Genomic DNA, 27,666 nt, shown 5'->3' with positions numbered 1-27,666 from the left:
GGTCAGCTGCCCTGGCTGTGTCCCCTCCCAACTTCTTGTGCCCCTCCAGCCTTCTTGCTGGCTGGGCATGAGAAGCTGAAAAATCCTTGACTTAGTCTAAACACTACTTAGCAACAACTGAAAATGTCAGTATGTTATCAACATTCTTCTCATACTGAATTCAAACCATAACACTATACCAGCTGCTAGAACGAAAATTAACTTTATCCCAGCCAAAACCAGGACACCCTCCCTTGTCAGGACAACCCACGGATTAAACAAAGCAGCACACTTTGAGAACACCCTGTACCAGGAGCTTTGGCACAGCAAGGAGGCAACAGCACATTTCAAGCCACTAAAAATTTATTAAGTACAAAACACATTTACATCAGATGGCATGAACCACATCCCAAAACACTTTTGGGTTTTTACAGCTGAATTCCAGGTAAACTGAGAACATCCATGGCAGCACTGGGGTAAAGCATGGCAGAGAGCATCACACACAGGCCTCACTTTGTATGCGACCAGTGAAAGTTAACACAACTAAGCCCAACAAAAGTATCTGTAGTATGAACAGCCCCAAAGCATAACTTCTTCAGTTTAAATTTCTTATTTCACCTTAATATTAAAGCTACTATTGCTATTCTAGGTTTAAGAGAAATAATACAAATGCTATTACAAAAAAAAAAAACAACTATAAAATTACTTTTTTGGAAGGCAGCTGAGAGTTTTGCACTACTGAGAATTTCAAATGAAATTAGAAGCAAGTCAGACAACTGGTCTCTGGCAGGCAAGATAATCAGTGTTTACTGCCAAAGCCGCAGTAATTTGTATTTTATCAGGTAGAGGTTTCTGGCTGAGAAAAATCAGCTGATATTGTAATTTAAAGAAAGATTACTTGTACAAGGACTACTGCAGACATGAAGTACATCTTCATACTATTTACTGGAAATCAAAATTAAACTAAAAACAAAAGGTCTTCAACTTCCAAAGCCACAGCTTTTTAAATACCAGAGAACGCAGATAATCTGCTCTTCCAAAAAATGAAAATTGTTTCTCCATAACTGTTCACTAAAGAAAGTGTCCTGCTTTCCAGCATGACAATTAATCTGTAGAATAAGCAACTCATCTGGTTTTAATGCTGTAAATTTTCAATACAATAAAAGTTGGGCCCAGCAGCACAAAAATCCTTCTGCATTTGCGTTGAGCACCATTAAGTACAAAATACAGCCAAGTGTTGCACTGACTTGAGAAGGACAGTATTGACATTCCTGGGCAACAAAACAGCAACTTCAAATCACAGTGCTGCTGCAAGGTAGCTTCTGCATGAAGCCAGCAAGCACAGGGCTGGGACATCATCTCAGGGACTGCATCTATGGAGAGCAATTGTTCTGATGTTCCATGGGGCCCCTGCTACCTTATAGCTTTCTCCTGGTGAAGTTATGTTTACCCAGGATGAAAGCTGGTAGGAAGAAAAATCACCACTAAGTGCCAATTTAAGGCCTTCCAAGAAAAGCATTTGACTCATCTCCGTGCATGTGAAGCAAAAAAGGAGGGAGTCCCAGACCAGCCAAAGCTCAGCAGTAAGCCAAAGGGACACACTGAGCCACGACATGCCGACTCTATGCAAGGCAGCCATGCAAGAAGGGCCCAGGCCCCACATCTGCTCTGTGTTCTTCTCCCGGGAGGACACCTGAATTTTCTGTAACATGCCCCAGGAGCTTATCTGTTCAATCACCCAGACCTGGATTTCTTTACCAAGTCTCTTGGTCTGCACACGTATCTCGGCTCTGCTCAAATATCCACCATGTCCACCAGAGCAGATAGGTGGAGCTCGGAGGCAACTTCACCCTCCTTGTTCGCTCTGAGGAGCTGTTGCAAGTGCTTCAGTCTGTCTGACAGCGTGGGGCTTAGCTCCTCCACCAAAAGCTTGCATCCCTCTTGACTCCCAGCCTGGGCAGAAGGAAAAGAGATGAGACTGAGAAAGAAGCATCACCCAGTACCAAGAAGCAACTTCTCAGCTCACTGGCTGTTCCCCCACTTTTGAGAACAACCAGGGAGGTCAGCACCACCTCACCCCTGAGGAGGTAAGGCAAAAATAGCATGTTCTTCTATTTCTGGCCCCAGCCTTCCTTTAACTGGGGGAAGCTGACCCACAACACTGATTCCCTAAGTTAAAGTGCAGCACCACAAGGGATAGATACTGTTATGACGGCCAGCAGCAGAAAGCATTAACACCTGTGAAGAACTCTTATTCCAGATCTGCAGAAAGCATTCCCCTCCCTGGGAAGAAGTTATTTCCAAGGTGTAGTTTTTCAATTCTTTATTTCCCAAGTCTACCCAACACTGCATGCCAAGGTAATTCCCACTAAAGGTTTTGTAACTACAGCAGGTTTGGTAACTGCACTCCTCAGAGCTATAGCTAATTCTCAGTAACCACCCTTTCATACCTCTTGAGCAGATGACATGGGACTCTTCATCAAAGGACAGGTGACAGTTGGGGTGGAGACCAGAGACTGGGGGAGGTAGAGAGGAAGACCTACAAAATCACCAAGAGGCTCAATGTCCTCAGCTAGACATTGGTGCAACTGTTCTTCAAACCTGGACAGAAAGATCAAGAGCACCAGTCAGATTGCAGCCTTGTTTTGTTCTTGTAACCAGTGGATTAACAAAAAGTTTTGGGTTCAGAAGTGTCTGCAAGAAGGGTCTGATGTTCAGTCATTTCCAACACGGTCTGACATACCCCACTGCTACAACAAAAATCCATCATAGAAGGTTGTGGTACAGAAAGGAGCCACACAAACTGAAGACACCCAACTGATAGGGAAGGCAGAAGAGACAAGAAACCCTTGGGCCAACAAGGGCCAACCTCAAAAGCTTTGGTTCTTCAGCTTTGTGATCTGCATTGCTACAGGCACCAGACATCCCAAAGGGGACTTTATAGACATCTGCGATCCTGCAGGACACACAGACTACTGTACACACTGTACTGCTTTAGTTTTGGTGGCTTGATGGACCACAGATAGTTTCCAACCGTTCCTCAAAGCTCCAAGTATTTCTACCACCCTGGACTGTTCCTGTGATGCAGGTAGGAGCTAGCAGGGAACTGCACTACACTGATGTATTTGATGAAATTAGATGAAAATGGAGGTAGTCTAGGCTGTTTCCTAGCACTGTTGGACTTCAACTTCCCTTTACATACAGGTTAGAAATTGTGTACAACCCTGGGCTGGAGCTGCAAGGAAAGAATGCTGCTCTGGGAACTTACCGCCTACTTTCTATTTTTTCCAGTCGCAACTGTGCCAATAGACGCTCTGGGAGAAGCTCCTGGGCAGAGACCGTGTCTGTGAATTCATCTGCACTGGGAATGCTCTCCTCTTGACCTAACGGCTTGCCCACGCTAGAATCATATTGACCTGGCATCATGGAGACACTATAGGGTTTCTTAAAAGAGTTGGGAGATTTTACCCTTGACCTGAAGGGGGAGGGAAAAAACCAAAAACAAACAAAAGCACAGAAATTGGTATGAGCATGTTGATTTTTCCCTACTGGCTTGAAGTTTGGAAATAGCAGGGAGTAAGAATTGATCATTTGGAGACATAATTCCCTTGTACCAGGGTCCAACATACCACCACCTGCGCATGGGATTTGAGAGGAACTAATCTGACAGGGGGCTGGGATTTACCCCAAAGAAAGGTATCTACCCAAAATCTCCTGCTACACAGCGCAGCAGCTAAGCTTCCAAGAGGGAGGAGAGACTGGCTTCACGCCAAACAAGGCTAGGGAAGTGAGCTAGACTCTTGAGATCTCAAATACTTTAATGCTACACAGCTCTAAAGCACCCTCCCCCCTCAACCTCTAGCATTTTCTCTTAGCAGTGGGACTTTCCTGATGTCTTCCCACCGGTTGTGGACAAAGCCTCCTTTTGAACTCAGAACGCTGCAAAATTAACATGTAATTACCAAAGAATAAATCTGCAAATCATCTAACATGTAATTAATCTGTCAGGTCCAGGCTGCAACTGCAGGTGAATGTAAGGGAGGGAGCACTATTAAAGAAAGGGCATGCTCATGATTTATTCCTACACTCTTCCCCAATCTCACACTTGTTTTTCCTCCATGTGTTGTGTACCTAGAGTACAAGTCTAATTCCAAAGCCTCAGCAGTGTCTTCTTTGGCAGAATTTAATTTCTCCACTCATAAACTTCGAGCACTCCCCAAGCAATCCATTTCCTTGAGACCTTAGTAACCCTGCAGAAATAAAATCTACTTACTACCCTGTTTCAGCACGCCCTTGTACATCATCTCAAGGAGATGTACACAAACACATTCTGGGAAGATGCCATATACTGGTTTTTGGCATTGTGACTGCACTATATGTTCATCGTAAAGGCCGCAAGCAACCTCCTTGGAGTTCACCGAGCAACTCTGATGGCACAATGGACAGCTGAATGCTACTCCCACAGGCAGTGCCAGCAGCTGCCTCACCTCTCGTGGCCTTGCCGGATTTCCTCCTGTGTGCGCAGTCTGGCTTGTTCCCACGAAAAAGGGACAGTGAAGTTCTTTAAATGCTCCTTGAAGAAGTACACACGAATCTGACCATCTTCACTTACTGCTTCTGTGAATAAAACCAAACCCAACATTTAATATTAGAACAGATTTCCCCCTTCAAAAGAAAAGCTCAGTATTGAAAAGCCAATTTGAAGAAAAATTGTGTGTTGACTTTCAAGTAGCTTTAAGCTGTAATCTGCATGTAAGAAGGAGCCTTCTTGAACTGATTTACTGTTCAACAGATACCAGATTACTGGGAAAGACTGTAAAATGCTGCTTTATCTTAATTTTAGAAGATGCATCCAAGTGTGCATCCAAGTTCAGTGTTCAGTGGGTTAAATAGTCATTTCATTGAAAGAGGCTCCCCATAGTTAAGGCAAACAGGGGACCAAGAACAACCCACACACTTGAACGCAAACAGAATCCAAGACAAACTTCATTAATCCATGGAAGTGCTCATTAACAGCGGCAGCCTGCCATCTCAGCTGACCTGAGCTTACATGACTTCTGAGGTACCAATTCTTGGCCTTTGGTTAAATGTAAACCCTCTCCTACTGGGACAGGAGGGCTGAAAGACTCTGACCATATTCCTCCACACAGAGACAAAAATTTTTAATCACAAGCTCAAGTCAAGTCATAATCAACACTAAATACACACTCCAAGGAGCAGAAAGATATGCAGTAAGCACAGTGTCATTCTATGGGAGGAGATCAAGACCATAGCTCCCTCCCTGCTACATACCACTCGCTGCCACGCACAAAGGCACCACTGTCAATTTATTAAACACAGTTATGCAAGAAGTATCCATATTGTAGAAGGACATGTGATACCTGGAGCAATAGGCAGTTTGGGTGGTTTCCAGTCTCTCAGTTTATGATCAATGCAGACTGCCAAGATATCATCCCAAGGGATCTCATCAACAGAAGGTCCCTCTTCATCAGAGTTCCCAGATGTTCTGTTTTTCCACTTCTGGTAAGTTTTGCTCAGCAGATTCTCCACTTGAGACTGGATCAGTGGTTGAGCATGGGAGGAACTAGCAATCTGAGACACATACTGAAAAATCATGCAGCAAACAGGACGCCAAGGAGCTATGGAAAAAAACAAACAAACCAATAAAAGTAAATTGCAAGGATTTGTGACAAAGCTAAACTACCCATCTTACAGGCTGCTGGTTCAACGTGGCACAGGCACACCTGAGAGAAGAACATGCTGCCAAGAGGATACTGCAGCATGAAGTACATACCACCCAATGGAGGCAGATCTAGGTACGGGATCTGGAAGGACAGCACAGCCTTCTTGAGCCAGGCCAAGTGATCAGGCATGTTCCACTGCAGGTGGGGCAACAGCTTGTTACCCCCAGGCTCTGAAAACTCAGTAACAGGCCAAGACAAGTCACAAAGGTGCTCTGAGGATGCCACATCCGAAAGAAACTGCAGCACGCTGTTGTACAGCTCTATGATGACCCCAGGCTCCTGAGATGGCAGGCCAGCTAAACGCCTCTCCTTCCAGTCATGGTAGAAGCGCTTGCCAAATTCACCATCAATCCCATCCTCAATGTACTCCCGAAGGGTCTGACTGCAGAGCTCAAGGGAGTCAGGGCATTGGGAAACCAGCCAGCCCACAGCCGCAGAGATCTATGACACACAAAACATGGGTGGTTGGAAACAGCTCTGCAGTGATCAGGACATAAAGGATTCAATCCTGCAACCCTAAGTTTGCTGTAACTGTATTAAAGATACTACGCAGCAAAATACAAACAAGTCAACTATCATCATCCTGGTATTTGCAACAGTAATTCTCCAGCTAGGTGGTCACAAACTTAATTCATTTGCAGCAGGCTCAGGAACAGACAGAAAGAGGCTGTTCACACCAGGTGCAGTCATGCAGTGGAATTCCCTGCTGCAGGACACTGGGGATGCTGAAAACATATCTGGGAGAAATTGGACAGATTCACAGAAATTAGCCCAGGGTGACTATATCCAGAAAAGCCATGTCTGATCCTGGGAGTCCTTAGACTGCAAAGAGATACAAACTCTGAGGGTTTGTGGGGAAGCATCACTCTGGGCTTGCCTTGTTCTCACCTTCTTTCTTGGGCACCTTCTTCAGACACTGTGAGAAGGGAACACAGGGCTGGAGCTGCTTTTAGTCTGAGACAGCTTGGCCATTACCCTCTCCCACCTCTCCAACCCACCCTGCTATGACTCTCACACAAAACCCTATTTTAGACTTTTAAGTGTCATTTTCCATCATGGGTTTTTGATTATTTCCAGGCCACTATTGCCAAGCACCCAGCAAACTGAAGGACAAGGGGAGAAGCTGGTGTCTGGAGGCTGCCTGGGAGAGATCCGTACAATCCTCTCCTTCACGTACATAAGAGTATAGAGCCATCCCTCAGTCCCATCCACCAAAATGGGATAATACTGGGTGATCTCACAGCGGCCAGAAGAGCTACAAAGGGTCCTTTGCATTTTAGGACTGGGAGCTTAAGGGTACAAAGGCTTACCTACCACCAGCACCCACCTGTTAGACAGCAACGGTAGCTCTGCTAGTCAATGCAGGTGGGACAGACAAGAATGGATTTACATAATCCACATATTTTGGACTCGGTGAAGTTTAATATTTACACAGAAGAAACTACCTTTTATGTAGCAAATGCTACTGATCTCTAGTCAGTTAAAATAGAACAGTCACAAACAATGGAAAAGTAGCAGAAATATTTCATTGCAGAATAGTTCTGGCTGATGTTGGAATCACTATTAACAAGTGAGTACCCAACCCCAGCAAATTCAAGTGTGTGGAGAAAAAAAAAGGGTAAGAGCTTTTTGAACAAAAATTATGTTACAGAAACTTCAACAGAAAAAATATCCCATTACGCAAGACTCAGCTGCAATTTAAGCTACTAAGAACATAATTCTTTATAAGGCATTAGTAGTTGAGAGGTTAATGATAAACCAGTCAAATATCTCTTCATGCGAGTTACTGTTCTTACCCTTCTGGTGCCTTGTAAGTCATTGATAGAACCTGGGAGCTCAACAATGATGTAGTCTGAAATAAGCTGGGCTGAAATCAAGTCCTGCAGCATCAAACCTTAAAAATAAGAAAACCTGCCATATACACAGAGAAAGAACAAATGCATATCTCCTTACTCTGGCCTAGCTAGTCTCACACTCTGCATACATCCACAGCATCACTTCTCCATCCTTGCCTGCAGACTCTCAGGATCAAATACTGTGTGCAAAGGAAAACTGGAAGCCAAAATAAAGTTTATTTCTTTCCATATTGATCAGTTCTTAAGGCCTCTGGATTTCTAACAAAGCTTTGAGAAGTATTGTACTTCACAGTCTCTCCCTTTACTAGATGCTGTATTTGAGAGACTGCACTAGCCGCAACAGTACTACTCGGGGCAGCCCTAAACATTCACAGTGTTTTTTCAAGGCACAGAAATAATTATGTACCTTCTTCTACTTCTTTCTCTGTGGCCTCCTCTTCCTGACCAGGTACTAGAACTACCAGGGGAACTATCGGGTGGAAAGGTTTGACCTGAAGCAACTGTTTCAACTGCAGCAAAGCTGAAAGCCAATAAACATCATCTTCTGCAACATCTTCACTCCTAACTCGAGGGGGCAGGAGAAGAACGAGACCGCTGGTTCCAAGCAAGTCTTTTTGCATCTCAGCTGTATCAAGCTCAGAGTCAGACAGCGCGCCATGTGCCACCTATACAAGTAACAAAGATGACAACAGTAACGTAGCTAAACGAAGCTATTTTCATACTGAAATCTGCAGTTTACTATCATTAGCATTCAGCTTTGACATTTGTTACCAGGAGCTCTACAAATCCTAAGACGAGTTATAAGACAGACAAAAATGCATGTGTCCAATAGATGCAGGTAAGCACAAAACTGCACTTCAGCACCTCACTTGGCATCAGGAATCGAGATGATTTGGGCTCTATAGCACTGTATTTAGGCAGGTATTTACTCAGTTGACTGGAAACAAGGAAAAATTCCATCATTTTTCAGACCTTTTCAACAACCCCATCCCTCCCAGGATCATCTCCCTCCATCTGACAGGACACAGTGTGAAAAGCCTCCACACAACATCCACTGGAAAAGAGCACCCCCTGCTTTTATTGCCTGTTAGGTATCATGAAATTGTTCTCACCTACCTTTATACACACACTGACTTTAATGCTTCTGCTCCCTTGCATGCCAGGAGAATTAAATAAAGTCAGTGTTTGAATTCTGCCTTCTGTATGCAAAGCAGTTTTCTTCCAGGTTTTGCCTCCCGTAAATTTGGCTTTCAACCAATCCACCAGTACCCTAGCAAACAAGAGTGGGTTTTGGGGGTTTTTATTAAGGGCGGGGGGTGGGGGGGTGGGAGGCATTTTAGGGTTTTAGCACCAACACCTTTAAGACACCTCAATCTATCATAACCTCAACCTTCATATTGCCTGGATTTTGCTAAATAGCTATTAAATGTCCTGAAATTATCCACACGGCTACATATCTCAAAGTTTTCTGTTTTCAGCATGAGCAAAAGAAGTTCAATGAACAATGTCAGGAGAAGACACAGACCACTGCAATAAACTACAGCTATATTCCTTAGAGTGCTCTGGAGAAAAAAAAAAACAAACTGGAAATTTGACATGGTACGGGGAGGAAAAAAAAAAAAACAAAACGAAACATCAAGGAATGTATACTACTACTCTTCTATTTCACTGCCCTGTTTGAGAAAGGGACCCAGCAATCAACTCTTTTACTTACCTGTTGGGATCGTCCTCTGCATATTCATCATCATTTGGCAAAACCAACAGCACCTTCCAAAAAACCTGTTCTTGTTGAACTGGAATATGTTCAGTGATTAATGAGACAAGATCCAGGGGAGTCCAAGCTAAATCACTTAAAGAGAGACAGAAGCTGGTGAAAAGACCCCCCCTAGTGCTTATTCCCACCTGGGGAACGTTTTTCTTGCTTTGAACAAGTTACTAATTACCATAAGTAGCTACTGTCCAGTTCAAATAGTCCAAAACTAGAGCTAATTCTTTAGATCTGTTGCCCATCTATTTCATCACAGACCAGCTGCCTTCAAGAACTGCAGCTGCTAGATCAGTTACATGAACCTTCTGTTGGGGATTGTGGGACCATAGGTGTATTGCTTCACTTCCACACTGCTTCAATGCCCTGCTCCAATAAACACAAAGGCCACTAGAGCACATGATGAGCCATGAAAAGGCAGACCTCCTGCTGCACTTTAAACATCTAGATCAATCCCTTCATGCTACAAGCGAGGCCAGTAACAGCTCATTTACTCCTCTCCCACTATGCCCCATCCCAGACACAAAAAAACCCCATAATATCCATCAGATCCTTAAAGTTACACCCACAGCAATAGGATCAGATGGCTTAACACTTTGATGAATTTATCCTCCAGTTTCCCTTATCTGGAAAATACTCCCAGAAGCAAGGCTACAAATGGACACTCGAGTATGATTTGCCATTCCTTACTGACATTTTTGAGATATCTGGCATTTGTTACGATTTGCTGAGAAAGAAAGCGAGGATCAAACGCCAATATACCTTAACAATTGCTGGTAGAAGTGCTGAACTTTAATTTCATGCACTGTCTTGTTCCTCAGCCAATTCAATCTGGAAACAAAAGATTCTTGGTTGTAATTTTTGCTATAGAAGAGGTACTTCAACAAAATTTAAGAAACACTCACTAAGACCTGAGAAGTACTGCAGACACTTTAGAAAGTTGCCATTAATAGAAAGGTTTCTTTAGGTTTGCAGTCTTTGCCATGACATTTGTGCAGAAAGGGTCTTTTGGGGGAATTTGGGAACAAACAGTTTTGCAAAACCATTAACATTCACAATGAAGGTTCAAAGAGGGCTACTTTGTAAACTTACCTTCCAAAAATAAAAGAGATTGCAGACTGCTGTCACCATAAGTATCCTTACCTCATGCAAGAGATCCCCAGCTTTCCTCCATTCCCCAGGTTTACAATTCTCTTGCATAAATTCTCCATGGCTATAGGCCACTCAGCACTGGGTGACAGCGCTTTCAGTTTATTTTTTGGATCTGCGCAACAGGGAGCAGCTGGAAACGCCCTCATTTGACGTTTCAACTTTGTTCGAGCTGCCACTGCCTCCCTCCACCTTTGGAAGAGAATAGATAAATAGGTCACATTAATAAACTCTTCTGCAGACCAAACAGGGTTTTTCATCTTTGCTCTTCAGACTAGACTGGGCTCTCAAAAACCCCACAAGTCACAGTCTGCCTAGGGGTGAGCGTGAGGTGGTGTGCATGGGTGGTACAGCAGGCTCAGGCTTTATTTCTGCACACAACTGCAAAGTCAGGGCTCGAACAGAACGTGCACAGGACGAGACCTGCCAGCTGTACACATGCAGTGTCCAAAAGGGGCAGCCTTGTGCCCCATTCAAAAAAACCAATGCAGACAAAAGGAAGCAGCTTTCTGCTTGGCAAGCTGCACTTGCTCTCAGTGGCCAGAGAGATCACAGGAGGGAAGCAGGATTGCCGCTATTCCATCTCAGCTGTCCTAACTGTGCTCCCCAGGCAGAAGTTCAAGCATAGTTTTCCTTCCCTGTTATCAGCATGTTTATTCCTAGCACATAGAGTGTTTTACAATGATCCATTATAAAGCTTCTCTGATACCTCAAGCACTTGCTGAAAATACTTTTGCAACGTCTATTGCAATAAGAAAGGTATGCCTCTTTTTTTTCTTGTTCTGTTTTTAAGCAACATTTTAAAAGGCAAATTCACCAACAAGGAGAGAACATTTAATAAAGCCTTTGTCATTAGATGCTAGTCTTATTTTTCTATGACCAAATAATTCAAAACATGTACCACACAGTTTTGTAACACAAAAATATATGAATTGAAATCTTTCATTGTGTTTCCTCAGGTATTTTCAGGGCTATAAAAAAAAAACCAAATAAACATTCCTGCATCATCCAGTTTTCTTGACTGCTGCATGTACATTTGTTCCATGTATCTTTAGACTACTCCTTAATCTTCCCTATCACACTGAAGGCGATTTACACACCCCCTGAAGAGACATGTGAACTCAGTTTTAGGACAGAAAGAACTCTGCAAGGGAAGGTGCTCCACAGTAAAGTGACTACCCTGCTGCTTCCTCTTTAGCAGTGAGAAATGCCACCTGAAACGCACCTCAACCTGTCCGCACTGGGGCAGCACAGCACAGGGAGAAATGAATCTCTGCCTTGGAGCACCACAACAGCCACTGAACACTTAGCATACATCCAGAAAAACACGTATCCAACAGAAAGAATACAAGGAGAAATTATTACAAGTTTCTAGACAGAATGAAGCTGAAATCTCCTACCAAGCTCATTACCTGACTCTGATGAGGTGTGCTCCCCTCCCCACACATAGCTGGGTAACTTATTAAGAGGCTGGTAGTAAGACTGTAAGCCTACCCTTATAGAGGAGACAAGACGACAGCAAGAACGCAACCAGACAGCTGTAGTTCAATCTCTATTAACCACTCTGTGCCAACACTCCCAAGAAAAGCAGTTGTGTCACAGGGTGGCAACTCACCGTTGCAAGTACTTGCAGAAACACTGGAGCTCCTGAAGGGTTTCCTTAGCAATCTGGAAAATCTCATCCTCCAGAAAGAAGTCCATGACATGACCACAGACTTCTTCTGAACACCGGGCAATACGGGCTTGCTGGTCTCTTTCTAAGGCACATCTAGTTCAAAATGAAACAAACCAAGACCTCCATTGAGGTGGAGACTGCAGCAAATGCCAATACAATTGGCTGAGGTGCAAACAGGGAAGACCATCACATTTAGCAAAGGGGAGGGATTTTCCACACTTCTACTCTATGGCCCTTCTAAATAAGGCCTGTAATCAATTAGAATTCATTCAAGTTTTACACTGATCATGGGCTTCCAAAGAAGGGTGTACAAGAGAGCCAACAGCTGAGCCATAAGGGAGTCAGAATTAAAATAAGCACACAGGGTAGCCTTGTCCTAGACAGTGCCTCTATTCCCTCCATGCTGGAGGACCGCTACTGCCTGACACAGTGCAATCGCAAACTGGCAGCCCGCTGTACGATCAAATACACTTACCCTCTCTTTGAAGTAGCTTATTGAAGATGAACTCAGAGAGGCCCAAGCAAGAAGCCCACCACTCCCTAAGAAATTCTTACCCTTAGGAAAACATCCTACAGCAAAGTATAGCATATAGTATGTTGTACGTACTTTAACTCATTGGCTGAAGCTTCTTGAATGCTCTCCTTCATTACTTCTTCCATTAACTCCATACCCACCAACTGGCTCAGCTGCTTTATTAACTGTTCTCTTTCCTGCTTTTGCCTGGAAGGACAGCGAAAAGATTTACACAAGTGGCAAGACAAGAGTGGCAAGATTTACACAAGTGAAAAGATTTACACTGGCAAACCTGCCACTTAGTTACACAAGCACTACACACAGTGTCAGACAGTTAATTCGCCTAAACTTGAGTTCCCGCTAGCTGGTTTCTCTTGCTAAACAGTTTTGCATGGAGCCAGGTTTCCCTCAAAAATACAAATAACAATGGGGTTATTTTATTCTTACTCCAGTAAGCTACAGACAAGTAGCTCACTTGGAAGGAAAAGTTCCTGCATACAGCAGGGCCAGGATACATCTCCTTCTCTGGAAGATCTGGGTGAATAAAGTTCCCAAAATTCCCACCCACCATTTTCACAGTGGCTCTGTGAAGGGAAGCAGGAAGGAACGCAGAAGGGAAAGCCTGCCTGCACGATCCCAGAGCAGTTCAAGGTGAGACAAACCGAATGCTGTCGGTGTGGCAGAAAGACACAGGGCCTAAGCACACGTGCAAGGACTCAGGGTGGCACCAGCTGTTGTTACGTTGCCCAAGCGTACATACAGCCCACCCTGCCCCACAGCAAAAGCAGCAACTCACCTCTCTTCCTCCACTCTGCGCCTTTCCTCTTTGACACGCTCCCGTTCTGCACTAAGCACACTTCCAGCCACTTGTCTGAGGATCTCCCCCATCACTTCAGTCACAAGTTCCTCCATGGTGGCTTCCGAGGTGCTGTGCAGAAACAGCAGTTCTCTTTTCAAAGCCAGAAAGTTTTCATTCAAAGCCCCATGTCTGTGCTTTTCTCAAGCATACCCTTACTCTGCTGTGCTGACTCCAGCCACCAGCCAAGCACCCACACTGCTACTGGCTCACTCCCCTCCCTTCATTGGGACAGAGAAGAAAATAGGAAGAACAAAAGCAAGAGAACTCGTGGATGGAGATAAAGACACTGTAATAGGTGAAGGGAAAAAAAAACCCACAAACACACCCATACCACCACCAAGCAAAGCAGAGGCAGTCAGCCACCACCTCCCACAGGCAGACCAATGCCCAGACAGCTTCCAATCAATGACCACCCTGGAAGCCAGAAACCCCCACCTTCTTCTTCCTCTAATGCAGTATTGATTGCTGACCATGACATCACATGGTATGGACTTTGGTCAGCCTAGGTCAGCTGTCTCAGCTGTGTCCCCTCTGAGCCTCCGGCACACCCCCAGCCTACTCACGGGATGCAGAGTGGGAAACAAGGAAGGCCTTGACCCTGTGCTGTTCAGCAATAACCAAAACATTGGTGCACTAATACACTGTTTTGGTCACAAACCCACATCTATGACTCCACCAATTGCCTTGGAGAGGAAGCATTATTTCAAGCAGAGAAACAGCCAGATCTGGACTTACTCCTCTTGTCCCCCTTCAGGCACCTTCCCTTCCGCAACACGCGTTTCTCGTGGCAGTGGTGTGAGTGTCATGCAAGGCAAGGTTTACAGAGGTTTGCAGTTAGCCTTCCATTAGGCTAGCTGGTATGTAACAGAGAGGTGGCAGACATTTGAAGAAAGGTCTGCTTTTCCCCCCTGTATCAGTAAGACCACCTCCACTACAGACCTTGCCTTGCTTAGTTTTATGATCTTCACACACAGTGCTGCTATGGCAAAGTGCAGCTTTGGTGACAGACCCCAGGAGTACCAGCAATAAACGCTCTTTACCAGATGGCAGCAGTCACGTAAGCCATTCCTGCTCTGCTGACTTCTCTGCACTCTCCTTTGAGGACATCGTGCACAAGCCCGTCCACCACTTCGGTGATGTCCTACAACACAGCACAGGAAGCAGCTGAAGCAAGATGCAGTCCTGCTCAGGACGGCCTGGGTGCACATGTGTATTAGGACTGAAGCTTTTCAGCCTTGTTTAACTGACTGTAATTGGCAACATCATCTGTATTTTCTACTTACAAGCTAAGCTAACTTAGCCTAAAATTTCCAGGCTGTTGTGTTTGATTACCTAAAAGGTTATTAACAGCCCAGAAACAAAAGCAGCTTTCTGTATTAAATATGGGCAAGTCAAGTTAGGAAATAATAGCTAAGAAAAGTGAATTTTGAGAACGATTCCTATTTTCTTACTTGAGAGCTTCCCTCATTCTAGCTGATTTAATTCCAAATGACCAGATCTCATCTTCACTGAAACGTAGCCACATTTAGGTAGAATGTGGCAGCTGTACTTTACAAAGCAATGAGACACTCCTAGATGGGCTCAGCATTAGTATGTATCTAAACACATGTGGGAAGGAGAAAAAGGGGAACAGCACAGATACCTAGGGTACACATTTAAGACCCAACACGAACAGTCATATGACCACAAGAAAAAACTTTGTCATGTCTCATTTGAAATACGTGCCATTAAGAAACAGCTCAACATTATTCACTAAAGCAAAGTTTATCTACTAAGTCAAAGATAATAACTTTCTACTATCACTTTCTCCTTAGAGGTTTCTCAAATAAATGCTAAAGAGACAGGACTGTTCATCCTACGAAGGAGTTGGAACAAGCATTGACATTTCAAGCTTGCATCTGAAGTCACTCAAGACTTTCTCTTTTCAGAATGGTCCAAGGAAACAACTTCTCAACGTATCCAAAGCACTGAAGCAGTGAGTGTCTCCTTTTGACTCTGTATAACACACACAGATTCTGGAAAACTGAAACAACCCAAGAACTCTGTTACCTTTTATTATATTTCACAGATCTTTCCCAAATACTTCATAATGGGTTTAAGTTTCCTTACTGTGTCTGTGTAGACAGGCTGAGGCTTTGAAGAGAGAGGCTCAGGTTGTCCAGCAGGTTGGCAGATTGCCTGCCCAGGAGGCAGCACTGGCACAAGCTGACGAGGTAACAGTGAGGGCAGAAGATGAGCTGGAGGCTGGACTCTTACTGCTGCGGCATCTAAATCCACGCCCTTGCTTTCTACTCTTCCTTCTTGGCAGCGAGGAAGAGAAAAATTAAGAAAACCAGGTCAGTCACAAATAGAACCAAAACTATTCATATCTTCAAAAGCTGGCTTGTCTGATAAATCTCATCAGGTCATAAAACAAGCCCGTAACAAGCTTGCTTCCTTAAAGTTAAAATATAATTGTATCATAGAAACTAATTTGTATTTATGAATATTTTATACAAAACATTCAAAAATTTCATTGCACATTACCTCCAATACCAAGTACATACATCCCCAATAAAATGACTGTTTTATGTCAAGTACACCTAGCACCTACACACACCTCTTGAATAAATGCAAAATATCTGTACTTTCAAGAAGGACAAAAAAGCATATGTTCAGCTAACTTGAAAAACACCACAACTATACACACAGTGGGAACAAAGAGTTGCAATACAAAATCTGCAAACTGAAAAGGGAAGGCGGCTTTCTGAAGTTATTTCACCTGTGTTGGCAAAATTGCACTCATTTCTGTTAGTGCATTTCCTTTTATTAATCAGGCTGCTGCTTAGCTTTTACAGCTACATAAGTACATTTAAATCAAAACATCCACTACATCCCAATTTCCATGCAATTTCAACCCATGAGCCAAAACCAGTTTCTGCTTTGTGAAAGAAAACTACTCACAGAGCTGACGCAGCAGTATGTTCCTCAGCAGTATCTAAAATGCATGTTTGCTCTTACCTGTTGCTTCTACGCTGAGTTTTTGGCTACTACTAGCTTGATCCACAGGGGTGCTTCCGCCGATATACTTGTTCTGTCCATTGAAGCTGGACACAGGGATGTGGTGAGGCACTGAGGGCAACGGCCCACCATTTACAACTTCCCCAACCGAGACAGTTAGCTTCTGGCTGACAAACATCGATTTACGTGGTTTGGGTAACCCGTCTGGCTCCAAGAAAGCTGAGCGATTCAGCTCCACGTAAGCACTGGGGCAAAATAAAAGGCAATACATCCTCAAAGCTCCAGTAGCCTATGGGTTTTCAACTGGACAGCTTAGCAGGGCAAAGCAAGACAGGCAATGGACACTCAGGATTGCTCCCTGTAGCCTGGAACTTGATCTTTGTCTGGAACCAGAGCAGTGAAGGCAGAGAGCACTGTCCTCACAGCTATCCTCCCAGGACAGAGTACAAGCTGCACTAACATTTCTGGCACTTGTGGACTATTCAGTCCCTTTCTTTTAACCTTTATCCACTGTGTATATTATCCGTGCACACTTTACCTAGACTGCATCCCACGCGATAGATGCCAGGGCTATCTATAGAAGTCATTTTACAAGCTGCAATCTTCTTCCAATCTTGGCAACTGTACTCTGGCTAACCTATTATTTCAAAACAGAATGTTAACAGGCAATAGAGCACTAACTGGCACGCTCAAGTTTTTTGCCTTCTCCAGTCTCTTGAGATTGCAAGTCTGTATGAGCACACCTTACAATGTACACATTTCCATGGCAGACACTCTTATCTGCAAACCACTGGCCTCCAACATCCTCTAAAAACTGGTTTGCACTGTTCAGTTTCATCCTACCCTACATGCATCACCGTAATGCCAGTTTCCTGAGAAACAGAACTGTATCCTCATTTCCTACAGAGCTGCAATTTACTATAATTCAACTGCAAGATAAGAACCTAAAACTTTTTTTTTCCTCCTACTGGGTTATCCACAACATCTCTTTCTAGGGACGAAGTACCTGGAGTCCAATGGAAACCACGCTCAATATGTAGTCTCTCCTTTGGGGGAAAACGTTTCTCTCGGTTTTTACCACCTTCTAGAAGCCTGAAGGAATTTATCTTTGAAATCCCTTGTCACCTTATCAAACCAAGTAAAAAAAGATGCACAAGTGCAAAAAAAGCTATTATGGGAAGTCACAGTAGTTACAGGGATACAAACCCCATTTCTTGAGGGAAAGGTGCAAAATTAAAGACCTTCTCACGATTACAGCAATAAAAATAGAACAGATTATTAAAATTTGCACTCATCACTATCCTAGTGCTTTGCTTACAAAGCCCAGCCCCTATCCTTCACCTGTTCTTTTCTTTTCCTGGTTGCAAACTGCAGGAGCAGCCCATCCACATTAATGCTTTGCCTAACATCAATCTAAGCCCACTAGGCATCTTAAGGTGCAGATGCCCTTTTCCTTACACTTACCCATCAGATACACTCAGGCCATAATAACTTATAAAATCGGTTGCTTCATCACAATCTTTGAACAGTAGCATGCGGACCAGGTGATCCAAGGGAAACACTGTACATCTTTGGGTGCTCACAGTGTAGGCAATATTGAGAGATTTGAGAGCATCTTTACGAATCTGGGGGAAGACAAAAGAAAAAGCCACGTAACTACTAAGTTAAAGACCCAAAAATGTACTATAAAGTGTACTATAAATATGAAAGTCGCATTTAAAAGAAATCAGTACTCTGTCATCAAATATCCACACAAAAAACTATTCAGATCTAACTTTTTCTTTTTAAATTCTCTGCACTTGCTTTCTAGTTTCTGCTCCTCTCCAGTGCTGCTCATTTTGACCATATCCCTTTGCAACTCTCATGCAGAAGAAAGCTTGCAAGGGCTTCTAAAAGTGCAGGTTGATATTTCCTCTGCAAAAGTCTCAGGCCTGCTTCTCTGCTTTCCAATTATTTTCATGGGAAACGGTATGTATTTTTACACAGTTATGGGAAAAAAATGCTGAGAAGACCATTTTAGGATTTGCCTTCTATATCACAGCAGAAAACTCTTGATAAGTTCTTAACCGGTCTGAAGAAGCAAGAATAAGATTATTTTTAAGGCTAAATATATACCAAGTTTTCTGCTAAGAAGATTTCCTCCCAGAAGTCCCAGACTGTTTTACTGATTAACACTTTAAAAAATATCCATCTGCCTTTCTCACCTGGTTGAAATAACAATGTAAGAGACAGGCATTCAGGTAGGAAGCTGCTTGCACTAACTTGAAAAATCTCACAAAGTTGTTGCTGTTTAATGCAGCAAAAGCTTGAACTGCAAATCTAACTTCAGGAGAGTTTCTAACCTCTGGATGAAACTGCTGTACTTCTCTGTGGAGACAAAAGACAGAGACAAACCTTTTGCTTCAATATTAACATCACAATTTAATACCAACCTTTTAACAAAACAGAATTAAAATTAGAAGCTTTAACCAAGACATGCAACTCCTGTCCAAAACAAATGGCTGTGAATTAAATCAGCAGCATTATTTACTGATCATTAATCTTCTAATGATGCTTGCATAATCATATTATTTAGGCACATCACTCCAACATCTAGGGAGGAAGGCAGTTAAGAGATTGACCAGAAAAGCAAAGTATGACTCTGCCCAGAAAACATTTTTTCCTTGGTTCTACTGCAGATAAAGCAATCAAGCTTGGATACCACCCTGGGAAGAGAAAAAAAATTTTCCTTGACTGAGAATAGTGAAGACTTAACTTCTGTTTGTTCGGTTGGTTTTTTTACTACCTGCAGAAACTCTACTGAGTTATTCAAGGAGATAAAACAAAGCTTCCCCCCCACCACTTTTCTTAAAAGATACACTTACTTTAAAATGACCTGTTGAAAAATTCAAATAAAATATCACTCCAGTATACTTTCTTTGGCAAAAAAATTTTTGCAACTAAGCTCTCCATTTTCATTACAATTTGTCTGGACTTAATCCTAATCTTGATTCTTCCCAGAGGCAAAGAGAGAAAACAAGTGATATCTGTTGCTCCCACCTGAGGATATCACCCTTGTTGAGATTCAGCAAGACATTATAACCTCTAAACTCTGCTTCACTCTTGCAGTAAATCCCCTTGTTAGCCAGGTCCTGATACATCTCCTTCAAGCTTTGCAGGCATTTAGTCATGTTCTCGTTGTTGATTTTGGCATCAAAGGAGGACATGGGCTCTTCACACAAGTGGTGAGCACAATGGATGTGAAAGCGAGTGCACTTCTCAATCAGAGACACCATCAGCGGGTTGCAGAGATGTTGCTGGGTTATATCCTAACCAGAATGATAAAGAAAGCATTGCATGTATTTTTAAACTACAGTTGAAGAGCATAGTCATCTGGCACTACCTTTGGAAAACTCATTTCAACTGTGCTTTGAGTCGCTTTGCAATTCAAAATGTTTGAATCACTATTGCTTTTTGCTTCACTTTTTACAGCATTATGTGATCTTTTGCTTACTATCATCAAACATCTCCATCCACCAGTACTTACCTTCCTTATTCCACGAGTTCTGTTCCAGACAAAGTCATACCATTCTCGACAGTTTCCTTCTCCTTGATCCATAATGTTTGTCACTAAATAGTCCATGGTCATGCTCAACACCTCAGAGGGTCTCAATTCATGGGGCAAAGGTTCCTCCTGATCTGCTGAAGACCTGCTATATTCCTTGATTGCTGCTGCATGATCTACCTGCAAGATGTGGAGAAAAGAACTAAAGTCCAAGGACTATGTTCAACTTTTCAGGAGAATAGAGGATTTCATCCCATCCATGCCTTTACTTTCATAACTCCTATTAAAGGAGTTTCTGCACTGTTCACACTAACAGCCCACGTCCATTCTGCTACAAGAACAAATATATTTTATTTTCTTTTACGACAGGATCTTAAGTGTTGACTTAGTCTCTGTCCTGGTTTCAGCTGGGATAGAGTTAACTGTCTTCCTAGTAGCTGGTACAGTGCTATGTTTTGAGTTCAGAGCGAAGAATGTTGATAACACTGATGTTTTCAGTTGTTGCTCAGTAGTGTTTAGACTAATGTCAAGGATTTTTCAGCTTCTCATGCCCAGCCAGTGAGAAAGCTGGAGGGGCACAAGAAGTTGGCACAGGACACAGCCAGGGCACCTGACCCAAACTGGCCAACGGTGTATTCCATACCATGTGACGTCCCATCCAGTACAGAAACGGGGAAGTGGGGGGCAGGGATTCGCCGCTCGGGGGACTGGCTGGGTGTCGGTCGGCGGGTGGTGAGCAATTGCACTGCGTATCATTTGTACATTCCAATCCTTTCATTATTGCTGTTGTCATTTTATTAGTGTTATCATTATCATTATTAGTTTCTTCTTTTCTGTTCTATTAAACCGTTCTTATCTCAACCCACGGGTTTTGCTTCTTTTCCCGATTTTCTCCCCCATCCCACTGGGTGGGGGGGAAGTGAGTGAGCGGCTGCGTGGTGTTTAGTTGCTGGCTGGGGTTAAACCACGACAGTCTCAAACTCATAACCTTCAAGACAATGTATACTGCTGCCCTATAGTTTTAGAACCATTGTTCTGAAAGCCTGTCTGTAGAAGACAGAAGACATGACTTCGAGTGAAAAAACAACTGAAAGACATTAAAGAAGTGACCTCCAGAATGTTTCCACCAGAATTAACCCTGTAATCTACTAAACAACACTGGCAGGTTTATATAAACAGCAAGCAACAGATGTCCTGGGAATAACAAACCCATGCATACAGAGGGCTCATACCTTGTCAGATCCTAGAAGTAATTCAAAGATACTGAGCTGGTTTCTCGTCTCCCTCATGTAGCGCTCCTTTTCAGGACACATGTCTGGGCAAGTGCCAACAACAGTTTTTGCTTTGCCAAGATCAGTCCTTTTTATTCGAGCTAAAAAAAATAAATAAAATTGAACAAACACTAAGCATCTCTCGTTTTTGTTTTCATGACAAGCTATTACCCTGATGTGCCAACACAGCCCTAAGTATGCCAGATGCCTCAGCTGGTGTCCGTACGTTGGTCAATGGATGGATGTCAAGAAGTACATTGCTAGGGCAACAGTTCACAAAAAAAGCTGGTGGGAAAAGGTCTCTAGAGGTTCCCATCCTATCTCTACTCAGAGCAAGGCTGTACCCACACGTTGGCATGGTCAGAAATGCACAAGGATGGGGTTCACCCACTCTGGAGCCTGTCCCAGTATCGCACCGCTCCTTTGGGGAAGTTTCTCCTACCATTCCACCTGGATATCAAGAGTTTTGCTGAAAAGATTGAAGCCTCTAAAAGATACCAAATGTTTTGTATCCTAACAGCCTATCCTGTTTTGTGTCTTAACTAAGGACCAGCAATTTCCCAATTCCACGTCAAGTGGCCAATAAATCTGTTTGTCAATATCAAAAATAAGATCTTAAATTAAAAGTAGTGTCAGGTTTGAAATGGCAAGAACAGGATGAAAGGGTTTACAACTCAGTACTGTGAAACAGGCCATTTCTTGAAATAATTACCAGCTGTGTAGTAGTTTGAATTTAGAGAAACACAGTTAGGCTTTGCATAGCTTTCTTCAAAGAGCCTGCAGGGATGCAAATCTCCCTACATGGCCTCCTTCACAGAAGATGAACAGTCTGCTATTTGCTTTCCACAAGAAATATGCACGTGCAACAAGTAAAAAAGATTTTTGCGTGTTCTACAGGAAATTAATGTATGTATGTACAATACAAGAGTATTTTACAGACTGCTCCATGTTAAACTCTCCCTTTAAAGCCATTTCCACAATGTCACAACAGCTTTGCAACAGACACCAAACACTTCGTTCTTTCCAGAGAAGCAGACGTTACACTCATTAACTTGTGTAATTACCTTGTCGCATGATTTTGTCCCTTTGGTCCAAAAGACGGTATCTTTCTTCAGATGTTTCAGCCACTAATCCTACCAGGTTACCAAGAGACGACAATGAAGCTCCCAAAGCCTCTGAGCTCTGCCCTTCAGAACTAGAATCAAACAGATCTGCTTCAAACAGCAGTGCCTTTCGAAGACCAGGCTTCTTTGCCGGAGAACTAAAAATAAAAGATTTTTCATCAATAATAATGCATGCCTCAGCCTTAATCAGTTCACTGTTTTTTAGGACATCAACATCTCTGTTCAGAAAGCAATGTATCAAATAAATGAAGTATGTATTGACATACTAAGGTAGTTATGAGCCAACACTAGCACTGGGAGTTAATCTAGTTAAATCCTCAGCAGTGCCTTGACAACACTGCCAAGCGTTCTTGATTGGGGTGCAAGTCTCAACCTTTGAACAACAGAAGTGGTATTACTGAATCTGAGTGGACAGAACCAGATGGCTGTTGCAGCATTTTTGCATCACCACTATGGCACAGCAGTTTGTATTTTAAGCCAGAAACTAGCCTGCTGTTTGGTGTGAAAAAAACAAATGCTTTCTACAGCAAGAGAGATTATTAAAAGATTTTACAGGGCCCAGATACAGATATACTTTTTAAATCAAGGAACACTCATTCCTTCACAACATATTACTAATTTTATAATTATATGACTATGCATACCAAATTACTTTTGTCAAACTAGACACACCATTAAGGTACCACAGAAAGATGACAACCTTGCCACTTCAGCAACTGACATGAAACAGGACTCCTGTACGAAGATCATTCTCTTGAAGTGAGACAAGACGATGATCCAAACTTGCCAGCTATTCTGAAACGGGGATTCTCATTCTACAGAACTGTAATTGCCTACAAATGAAACTACTCACTTCAGAAGCTCATTTAATCATGATCACAGAACAGTGTCATTACCGCTTGGTCCTAGTTTGGCTCTGCACTGTTTCTTTCAATTCCCTTATGCCTCACAATTGCAGATGATGTTACTCATGCTGTCATGAACAAAATATTCAGAAGAAACATGCAGACCAAAGTGAAAGGCCTTAATAAGCAGTTAGAAGTATCTTTCTGACAAAGTGTGGGATCTGTGAGCTTGTAATTCAGACAAACCAGAAGAGATGGGGGAAGCACACTCCCCAATAAGAACATGGGTATTTGGCACACAGTGATCATCATTTTTCCCCATGCACCCTGTTTCCTGCCAGATGGATTCCCAGAGGAGCAGACGTACCTTTTACCAGGCATGACACTGCTGGCAGAGGATCTTATTAAAGGTTTTCGAAGAGGGGAATGCTGATAGTTTTGCTCCTCACTGCTTTGCCTTCCTTCGTCTTCACCTACTTTCTTCTCCTTGGATGAAAATTCTCTTTTTGCTGGACCTGAAATGACATATAAACATGAAGCCAGGTACTTGCCAAATAGTTTAAGCAACAACTCTTTTTTTTCCCCATGGAGGTAGTGGTGAGCAGTTTGTTTAAAAAAATACTATCAGAAAATAAAACTAAGAGTCACAGTTTTATACATGTATGCAAAACTTCCGGAACAACTTGCACTACAAGCTGTACCAAGTAAGTCTACCAACTGCTAGTCAGCTTCACTGTTCTATAAAGAGTATTTTTCAATAAAATGTCACTTAGCAATAACAATAATTGGTCAGCAGATTATCAGTAAATGAAGTCTGATCATCCAAATTTAAGTTCTCTCAGGTTTGGGATATAATCCACAAGTCATAACTCTCCACAGGACATGAAATCCATTTCACCTATGTAAACCACAACTCCCAGTGCTCCTGCTGAAGCATTTTAATTATTTATTTCACATACCCAAGCTTAGACTGAGGTTGGCATGCCTTCTCAAGTTACATCTACACCTTGCAGGAAGGGAGAATTTCTTCTCCCAGGAACAAATTTTCAACCAGTTGGATTTCTTAAATTCTCTCAGATTAGTTATTTTAGAATGCTGCCATTCACGTTTCTATAGACTTAACACCACAATAGAATGACAAAGGTGAACAGGCACCCCTATAGCTGCTGCTTCAAGATGTTAATTCTCAGGAAGACAACTCTGCAGCTGTTCATTTTCTGGAAGGCAAGTCTGTGGCTGGTCAAAGCTGTGGTGAACCATTCATTTGCTGACAGCTGAAGTGTATCCCCAGGCTGGGATCTCAGAGGTACACATGCAGCACTTGTAAAGCTAAAGAAAGGGAAGCACTTGGCAATTCAAGTATTTGCCTAGGGGATGAACAGCCAATGTTCACATCTCCTCTTGTCCTAATCCCAAGCAGGGTCTGGAATCCAGGTTTCCCATTTCTAAGCTCAGTTCTCTGTAGGTTGCTCTCTTTTTGGTTCAAGCAGTGCATAATTGTTGATACACAGAACAGCAACCTTGGCAACACAGACGCTCGCTCCAGCATACTCATTAACTCAGTTCTCAGGACACTTTTCTGAAAGCTGGAAGCCCACATCCCAGCCCACGCTCTGAAGCAGGCAGCGAGGCATTTGAAACTGGGTTTTCTTACAGCCCCAAAGAACATCCTACTTCTAGATAGGAGCACAAAGTTAACATCACCATATTCCTCTTGTGTGGCTGCACAAATGGTTTCTAAATTCTCTTGTAAAACTACACTGTCATTTCAAGTGTCTTCAGCTCTTTTGTATGACTGAAACAGCGTTTTGGCTCAGACCAAGCAAAATATTTTAGACAACAGGAACTTAAGAAAGAAACAGTGCAATTTCCAACTATGATTCACAGTCACTCACTTAAAACTTCCTCAATACCAGAGGACAGTACTGTGGATGCTGTAAGTTTACCCAGCTTACAAAAGCAACTGCGTAACTTCACAAGAGAAAAATTCTCCAAGAGCTAAGACACCCTTTCTGGCAGCCAGGGTTCCCAAGCCATAGGCTGTTAAAGGCTGAGAAACTATTCTGGAAGCAATTACATGCTTTATCCTGTTCTTTCTCCCCTCCCCTGCACATTCACCATTAGCCTTTGCCACAGACAGAGCTAGCTGGGATGTCACATAAAATGCAGAACAACTATTTTTATGTTTCTGTAAAGAACGACCTTCAATGCTCCCAGAAGCTTTGCACACCAAACAGTCTATCAACAGCCAGAGAGAACCATCCTACAACTGTAACATTCCTACTGTGGAGATCATCTTTGTATCAATGTCAGCACTCAGGAAACAAGAACAGAGCAGACGCCACCCCATTTATGTATCACCCAATAATCACATCTGAAAACACAGACTTACTTGTTTTCTTCTTTTGCCAAAATGTTACTATGTCTTTGTGCAACTCTTTTGCTTTTTTTCTGGCAAGAGCTGCAGAGGCCTGAAAGAAAACAAAAGCAGAGTACACAAACCTATTAGCATCGCAACATTGAAACACCTAGTGCCCTTTTTACCAGAGAAACCCTTTACCAAATCCTGTAAAATTCTGGCTACTGCATTTTAACCTCTCACTGAAGACCTACGTGCAACCAGCAGTATGGGTTTCCACAAAAATTGCTGTTTTTCTAAGAGCTACAGCAAGCTTAGAGCACTAGAGACCAAAGCTGTGTTTTTAAGCACAAAACAGAAACAGTCTCTGAACTGGCTCCTCAACACACCTCAGTGCTGACATAATAGCAGTAATTCCAGCGAGCAGGTCACCCCACAAAGACAGCACAAGCTCACCTCGCTCTTGGTGCTGCTGAGCCTGAGCAAGAACGCAGCAATGTAATTCAGGTTTGGGCAATGTGAGGCAACGAACGGGGAAGACCCGTTTGGTGTTTGAGCTGGATGCTAACAGGACAGCTAAAGCCAGGCAGAGCTCTGGCAGCTACCACGTTTTAGGTGCAGCTCAGCACACTTCTATCCCCGGCTGTAACACGGTGCTCACGATACAAAGCTTTTCCCCGGGTGAAAAACATACGGCATTACCAAACAGGGGTGCAGTTCTCACCAGAGCTGGACCCACCCCAGGCACTCAGACTTAAGCCTGCTCTGGTGCCGACCGCTTCCGACACTCACATGATCAAAAAAGTGGAGAACAGCCATTTTTTTATTGCGCCTGGTCATGATCCGTCGGACTTTTACGAACTGGCCGAAGTGCTTCTCCAGGACCGTCCTGTCGTTGAGGTAATCGGGGACGTTCTTGCACTGGATGGCCGTCAGCTCGCCGGGCGACAGGCCCCCCGGCCCCTCCGTGCTCTCGCTGCCCCGAGCCCGGCGGGCAGGGGTCGCGGCAGTGACATCTACGAAGAGAGGGAGGCAGCCACCTCAGAAAGCGGGGTGACACCCGGCCGGCGGGGATGTCCCGGGGACCGCTCGGGCTGTCCCAACCTACCTTCCCGGGGGGTCTCCCGGGCCTCGGCCGGCGGCGTCTCCTCGGCGGCTCCCCGCTCGGCCTCGGCGGCATCTCCGCGGTCGCGGTGCCCGCGGCCCTGGCTGCGCAGCACCTCCTGCAGCGTGCGGCCGAAGAGCGCGCCGCCGCGGGGGCGGCTCAGCAGCACCGCCCGCTTCTCCGGCGGCGCCGCCGCCACCCGCCCGCCCGCCGCCGCCGCCGCCCGCCGCGGGGAGCGCTCCCGCTCCTCCTTCCGCTTCAGGCCCTTGGGTGCCGGCTCCCCCGACTCCTCGAAGAGCGGCCGCGGGCCCTTCTCCTCCGGCCGGCCCAGGGCGGCAGCAGGACGCGAAAAAGAGAAGGGGCCCGACCCTCCCACCGCCGCCGCCTCCGGGCCCGCCTCGGGGGCGAAGCCGAAGGGCGGCGAGAAGGTGAAGGCTGCGGGAGCCGCCGGGCCTTTCTCCGCCTCGGCGCCCGCCAGCGGCTTGAAGGCGGCGGCGGCGCTCTCGGGCGCCTTGAAGCGGAACTCGGGCGCCGCGAAGGCCCCGCTGCCGCCGCCGCCGCCACCGGCCGGGGCGTCGCCCGAGCCCGGGAAGCTGCCCAGGTTGGTGGGCGGCTTGAAGCTGAACCCCGCGTTACCCGCCGGGGCCCCGCTGCTGCCCGCCGCCGCGAAGGCCGGCGCCTGGCCTAGCCCGTAGGGCGGCCCGAAGGCGGCGGGAGCGAAGGGGAGGCCGGCTCCGCCACCCTGCCCGAAGACGGCGGCCTGCCCGAAGCGCAGCGGCGGCGGGAAGGCGGGCGGCCCGCGGAAGGGGCCCCCGCTGTTCATGGCCGCCGCCTCTCCTCGGCGGGCGGGGACGGGGTCCCGCCGGCGGGGCGGGGG

General features: G+C 44.5%; 1 protein-coding gene across 3 annotated transcripts; it reads right to left on the bottom strand.

Moving 5' to 3' along the window:
* Positions 1–324: 324 nt before the first annotated feature.
* On the bottom strand, positions 325–27,640 carry MCM3AP (minichromosome maintenance complex component 3 associated protein). Of its 3 annotated transcripts, none has more exons than XM_052791812.1 (28): positions 26,793–27,640; positions 26,477–26,700; positions 25,718–25,796; positions 23,693–23,840; positions 22,421–22,617; positions 21,318–21,457; positions 20,068–20,265; positions 19,581–19,849; positions 18,746–18,908; positions 18,006–18,166; positions 16,542–16,786; positions 15,651–15,841; positions 14,582–14,682; positions 13,479–13,610; positions 12,776–12,889; positions 12,109–12,261; positions 10,488–10,685; positions 10,107–10,175; positions 9,294–9,428; positions 8,696–8,849; positions 7,986–8,244; positions 7,520–7,617; positions 5,774–6,164; positions 5,361–5,618; positions 4,467–4,596; positions 3,248–3,454; positions 2,430–2,580; positions 325–1,932 (listed from the first exon to the last, which is right to left on the bottom strand). In XM_052791812.1, the coding sequence occupies exons 1-28, from the start codon at positions 27,610–27,612 to the stop codon at positions 1,774–1,776; spliced, it is 5,544 nt and encodes a 1,847-aa protein (XP_052647772.1). In that variant the 5' UTR covers positions 27,613–27,640; the 3' UTR covers positions 325–1,773. The 3 variants fall into 3 exon arrangements, with proteins under 3 accessions (XP_052647772.1, XP_052647773.1, XP_052647774.1); XM_052791813.1 differs by having other exon boundaries at positions 15,651–15,838; XM_052791814.1 differs by lacking the exon at positions 3,248–3,454.
* Between the last annotated feature and the right edge of the window lie 26 nt (positions 27,641–27,666).

This window comes from Harpia harpyja, chromosome 7 (assembly GCF_026419915.1).
Source record: "Harpia harpyja isolate bHarHar1 chromosome 7, bHarHar1 primary haplotype, whole genome shotgun sequence".
NCBI classification, from domain to species: Eukaryota; Metazoa; Chordata; class Aves; order Accipitriformes; family Accipitridae; genus Harpia; species Harpia harpyja.
Note: the sequence above shows the minus strand (reverse complement) of the source record. Positions and strands in the feature narration are given on the sequence as shown.

Bases quoted from the DNA above. Each gene is read 5' to 3' on its own strand.
- MCM3AP (XM_052791812.1), bottom strand. From the start codon at position 27,612: ATGAACAGCGGGGGCCCCTTCCGCGGGCCGCCCGCCTTCCCGCCGCCG. The intron at 18,909-19,580 runs GTGGGAGCAACA...TTGTCTCCACAG, and splicing joins AACAAGGGTGATATCCTCAG to AGAAGTACAGCAGTTTCATC. The intron at 13,611-14,581 runs GTAAAGAGCGTT...GTTTCTGCACAG, and splicing joins TACGTGACTGCTGCCATCTG to CACCTCGGAAGCCACCATGG.